Raw genomic sequence first — 5,679 nt, forward strand, 5'->3', positions numbered from 1 at the left:
CTGCAGAGGAAAAATCGGTAGTTCACATATTTAAGAAAATACTAGAGAAATGCAGAATTGTCCATGGTGAACACACGCTCTGCTTGCTACTTGCCTGGCTTAAAAGTAAAGGCGTAGCAGCAGATGCACAGACTGCATTTCTTATAGATACGTGCACTAAGTGGGGGGGAAGTTTTGTGAGATGCAGCCACCAAGGGCGATGATACCGCCACAAAGCTCCTGATGACATGGCGATTGGTTATGGACTCTTTAAAACAACTTCAGGCAGATGGTGCGGCTCAGGCAGCTGCGGTTGCAGCCACCACGCCAGCAGCGAACCTGTCAGGAAATGGCTTGGAAAGCAGGGTTTCACAACAGCACCAGTCCTCCCCCACGGCTCCTCTCATAGATCTGCCGGTTCACACTTCGCCACCCTGTCTCCTTGGTTTTGTAGCTCCTGTACAGCAACAAGCTGATCCACCACTCATCGACCTGAGTGGAGATGAGCTTCCTGTGGGTAGCGCAGTAAGCACAGTGAACTATGATCCTGTAGCACACTGGCAACGATTACGACAAAAGGCAGCGGCCGACGGGGAGACGGGAGTTGCTGGGGCCCTGGCTTGTCCTGTGATTATTCAAAACCAGCGGCCTAATGAGTGGCAGCCTCTGCAGTGGGATCTTGTCAAGGAATTGAGGAAAACGATAATTCAACATGGTCTTACCTCGCCGTTTGCTCAAAGTTTATTACAAAATGTAATGAAAGGACATTTGTTGACTCCGTTTGATGTGCAATCATTAGCCGATTTAATTTTTACTCCTACCCAGAAGGTATTATGGCAGGCGCATTGGAGAGATCTTTGCAATGCAGCATCTTTAGATAATTTAGGAAGACATCCAGGAGATCCGCTGGTAGGAGCAGGAATCCCACAGCTTATGGGAGAGGCACCCATTGCTACACCAGAGCTACAGGCAAGGCTAGCACCAGAAATATTGAGACAGTCGGCAGATCTTGCTTTTCAAGCCATGATAAAGGTCCCGGACACTGAAAAAGCAATAAAATCATTCACAAGCATCAAACAGGGTGCCTCTGAACCATATATGCAGCTTATAGATAGGCTGCAAGATGCTATTCAAAAACAAGTAGAACATTTGGAGGCAAAGGAAGCTCTAATGTTAAAGTTGGCAGTGGAAAATGCTAATGAAGACTGTAAAAAATCATTACGGACCTTATGAAACCCCACTCTCATAGAAATGATTGAAACATGTAATCGGGTGGGCTCACTCACTTATAATAATAAAGTGTTTGCCGCTGCACTAGCTACAGCCCTGCGAGCAGATAATCAAGTCTGCTTTCATTGTGGTAAACGTGGTCATTTCAAACGTAATTGTCCCCAAAGAGACAATCAAGCTTCACAAACAGCACAAGTAGCCAACCCCCAATTACCAGGAATCTGCCCTCGATGCCGAAAAGGCAGACATTTCGCCAACCAGTGCCATTCTAAACTCCATGTTAATGGTCAGCCATTACCAGAAAAAGGGAAATCGAGCGAGAAACGGAGGCACGCTCAGACACAAATGCCTCCGGCAACCAACACAACCCCAAATCTGTCGAAACATCACTCTCAACAGGCTTGGGCAGCCTCAGAGCAAAAACAGCTGGAAGTGCCAGGGTGGATGTTACCACAGCCGCCAGCACCACAATAACTGTGGCTGTGCACACAGTTCCCCTTGCGATTCAGGGCCCTCTTGGGAACAATTTAAGCACCTTATTGTTAGGCCATTCCAGCACCACGTCCCAGGGGCTTTTTGTATTTCCAGGAGTCATCGACTCTGACTTTATGGGACAAATCCAGGCCATGCTCTGGACTCCATCTCCCCCAGTTCACATCCCTGGATATGGAGCCAAATTGCCCAATTAATCCCCTTTTTAGGTGCTGTACCAAATGCAGAGCAGATAGCACGAGGCGATAATGGTTTTGGATCCAGCGGTGAACCACAAATCTTTTGGGCTCAGCAGATCCACACAGATCAGATCGGCCCATTTTGACTTGTCGCTTAAGAAATATAAATTCAAAGCCTGAACATATCTCACTTAAAGGAATGATAGACATGGGGGCGGACGTAACTATTATTCCCGTCTCTCGATGACATAGGATACAATGCGAGTCAGTATGGGACTTACGGGTACTGGGGGGGGTTCTAACTCTCGACAAAGTACCCATATCATTCAAGTCATCAGTCCAGAAGGACAAGCAGCAAACATCCACCCATTTATAGTAAACGTTCGTCTTAATTTGTGGGGGCATGATGTTCTTAGTACCTGGGGAGTAACCATTAGCACTTCCAACGGAAATTGACATTTTCAGAAGGGGCCACTGCAACTCGGCCTATTGTTCATCTCACAGGGCTTACAGAGAAGCCCATGTGGGTAGGTCAGCGGCCCTTATCGTCGGAAAAGGCCAAAGCCCTATGAACACTGGTCAACGAACAACTACAACAGGGGAACATTGTGCCTACCACCAGCCCATAGAATACACCTGTATTTGTTATCAAGAAGAAAAATGGTAAATGGAGATTACTACATGACTTACAACAAATAAATGCAGTAATTGAAGACATGGGAGCATTACAGCCTGGCATGCCATCCCCAACTGTTATACCTCGAAATTGGGACATAATTGTCATAAATTTAAAAGACACTTTTTTCACCATACCTTTAGCTCCTAAAGATGCGCCAAAGTTCGCCTTCTCCTTACCATCTATTAATCATCAAGCGCCCATGCAGCAATATCCTTGGACAGTGCTACCTTAGGAATGAAAAACGGTCCCACCATTTGTCAAATATTGGGGGCCGCGGTGGATTCCAGCCCATTGCACCCGCTCTTGTCTCTCAACTGACGGTTGATGCATCACTGGTTTGGTGTCAATTTGTGGGAATTAAATAAGATCAACTGACCCGGTTTTGGAGCACCACCCAGTGGAAATCACACTCCTGCTGGAGTGTGCTGTAGTTGGACCTTTGGACCACTTGCTCTAGACTGCGATCATTGTGATGTAGAGAGAGCGCATTTAGAGAATAGGCAGGAAGTGGCAATCCCGTGTCTCACCTGCTTAACAGGAAAACACCGTGCTTGGGTCTTATGTGAACGCGATCGTTGTGAGCGTTGTTGGTATCGTGACTTACGTGTTCGAGAGCAATTATGTAGAATCCAAGGGAGCGAGGGTTGTTAAGTTGGTGTGTAGAAAATCACACCTTATTCCACAAGTCTGGGAGGTCTGGGAAAGTGATTGTAAAACTACCAAAAGACAGTGTCAAAAACTACTTTGGTGGAAAAGAAAACAACATCAAAAATGAAGGGCATTTTTGGGCATTATATGATAATCTACTTTTTTGGGGCAAACGCAGTTAAAGCTGCTTTTGAAGCAAAGGCATATATAGCTCTTGTCAAAAGTGTTACAAAGTACACAACATTTTGAACTGTTGGGTCTGTGGGATGGCAGATAGTTTAACTCCCCACTTTTGGGCATTCCTTTGAGTAACTGGACAGACCTAAACCCACATGCCTTACACAATACACCCGATAGGTGCAACACCACAAATGTTACTTTAGAAGGAGTGCCTCTTACATTAACTATAGTCAATACCAGCTTATTATACTTTCAATATAATACTTCAACCACCTTGAACCTAGGAACCTTAAACCAGACAAGTGGTAACTAGTCAAAAATTGCTCTGCTTCTGACACTACATCCAGATCCTAACTTGCAAGGGAATTATACAAATGACACATGCAAACAACAGTGGGCTGATTACCTGTAGGGTAGAAGTAAAATGTAACCATGGCCATAAATGCTACTTGTAACCTGCCAGATGAATATTGGTGGCTATGTGGAGATGGCCACGCTAGAAAACAGTTACCAAAGAATTGGACTGGAGAATGTACCGTGGGAATCCTAGCCCCTCTCTTACAAGTCTTTGATCACTCACACTTACAAGGTATATTGAGGGGTACATGGAATAGAGTCAGAGAAAAAAGAGGCATCAATAATCCTTTGGCCCACGATAATAACGGATTCCATAGCTTTGTCAGGGCACTTGTTCCTACATTGGGGATTGTTCGGTTGGAACGAGCTATAATTAACATTTCAGCTGAAATGGAAATAATAGCCAATAATACTGCAGATGCACTTCTGGGGTTACAACAGGAGATAGATTCTGTAAAAAGGGTGGTTATACAGAATCACCTGGCTTTAAATATCATAACAGCGCAGATAGGAGGAGTTTGTACATTAGTAAATGAAAGCTGTTGTGCCTTTATACACCAGTCACAGCGAATTCTCACAGATGTCCAAGACATATGGAACCATGCTAGGATTCTCCATGAAGTTTCAAAAGATGATGAATTCTCTTGCTTAGACAGGATATTAAGTGGCTGGCTCCCATCAATTGTTAAAACTGGCTTATTTGTATTAGGTATATTTCTCTGTATTATCACTGTTATACCCTGTCTGTTAGCCTGTCTACAGAATATGATGCAAAGAATGATTCATCAGGTGGTGATTGTAGAAAAGCAAAAAGGGGGAGATGTGGGTAAAGATAATACTGGTTTGGTCGAATTTGACCTTGACGAGTGGGCCCTTCGTCTTTCACAAAAGAAAACCAAGCAGAAGGAACTTGCGGTCGGCAGGAAGTTGGCTGGCACAGCCACGGCCACAGCCACGGCCGCGGGGACAGGAAGAACCAACCAACCAGCCTGCTGCAGGAGCCGCGTGCGCCTAGGGCGATACCCTATCAGAATGTGTCCAACAGCGCATGACAGCTCAGCAGCGATATATAAGGTGAGCTTTTAAAGCACTAAAGGTCTTTGGTCTACACCCCACCAGAGTCCGTGTCCTTAATCTCCACAGGGTGGGCCACATCAGTTGGCAGCCGGTGGATCTGCCATAGGAGTTGTCCACCCGGTCGATCTCCTCAATGATCTTCATGAAGATCCCCTGGGTCACCTGGGGACGAGGGGACATGTCAACCCCAGTGCTGCAGGGACCCTGCGCCCAGCCCCGGGTGGGGGTATGGCCCCCCCTGCCCCAGACCTGGCTCTCCTTGGCCGAGGACTCGAGGAATATTGCCCCCCATGACTCCGCCAGCTTCTTCCCTTCATCCATCTTCACCTCCCGGCTGCAGACACAGCAGAGGATGGGTGGGATGGCACCAGGTCCTCAGGGAGGAGGGACAGGGACAGTGGGACAGGGACAGTGGGACAGGATGCCCAGAGCACCCTTACCTCTGCAGGGACAGGTCTGCCTTGTTCCCCACCAGCACTACAGGCATACTGCGGGCATGGGGAGGGTGAGGGTCCAGCCCAGCCTGGACACCCAGCACCCCAGGAGGGTCAGCACCTACCTCGTCTTCCCCCAGCTTTCACAGAGCTTGTTGTAAAGGGTCTTCACCACCTGGAAGCTGGAGGAGATGGGGAGATCCAGGCATTGCCCCTCCACCAGTGCCACACACACCCCACCCCACCCCGAGGGGACACATGTCCCCCACTCACCTCCGCAGGGATGTCCCCGGGTACACCAGGACGTAGCCGTGGATGCCAGCGATGAAGGAGTGGGGCAGGATGCTGTACTCATCCTGGGGAGGGCAGGGCCGGAGCATGGGGGGAGGGGGGGCTCAGGGTCCAGCAGCCCCGAACCCCCGCC

General features: G+C 47.9%; 1 protein-coding gene across 1 annotated transcript; it reads right to left on the reverse strand.

Annotated features, from left to right (window-relative positions):
* Window positions 1–348: 348 nt before the first annotated feature.
* On the reverse strand, window positions 349–5,611 carry LOC104400629 (GTPase RhebL1-like; the record flags this gene model as incomplete). Its single annotated transcript, XM_010014860.1, has 6 exons — window positions 349–471; window positions 4,861–4,983; window positions 5,071–5,155; window positions 5,262–5,309; window positions 5,381–5,437; window positions 5,529–5,611. Coding segments are annotated over 6 exons (519 nt in total), but the record flags the coding sequence as incomplete, so codon positions are not given.
* Between the last annotated feature and the right edge of the window lie 68 nt (window positions 5,612–5,679).

The sequence above is a fragment of the Nestor notabilis genome, unplaced genomic scaffold, assembly GCF_000696875.1.
Source record: "Nestor notabilis isolate BGI_N333 unplaced genomic scaffold, ASM69687v1 scaffold22075, whole genome shotgun sequence".
In the NCBI taxonomy this organism is placed as follows: domain Eukaryota; kingdom Metazoa; phylum Chordata; class Aves; order Psittaciformes; family Psittacidae; genus Nestor; species Nestor notabilis.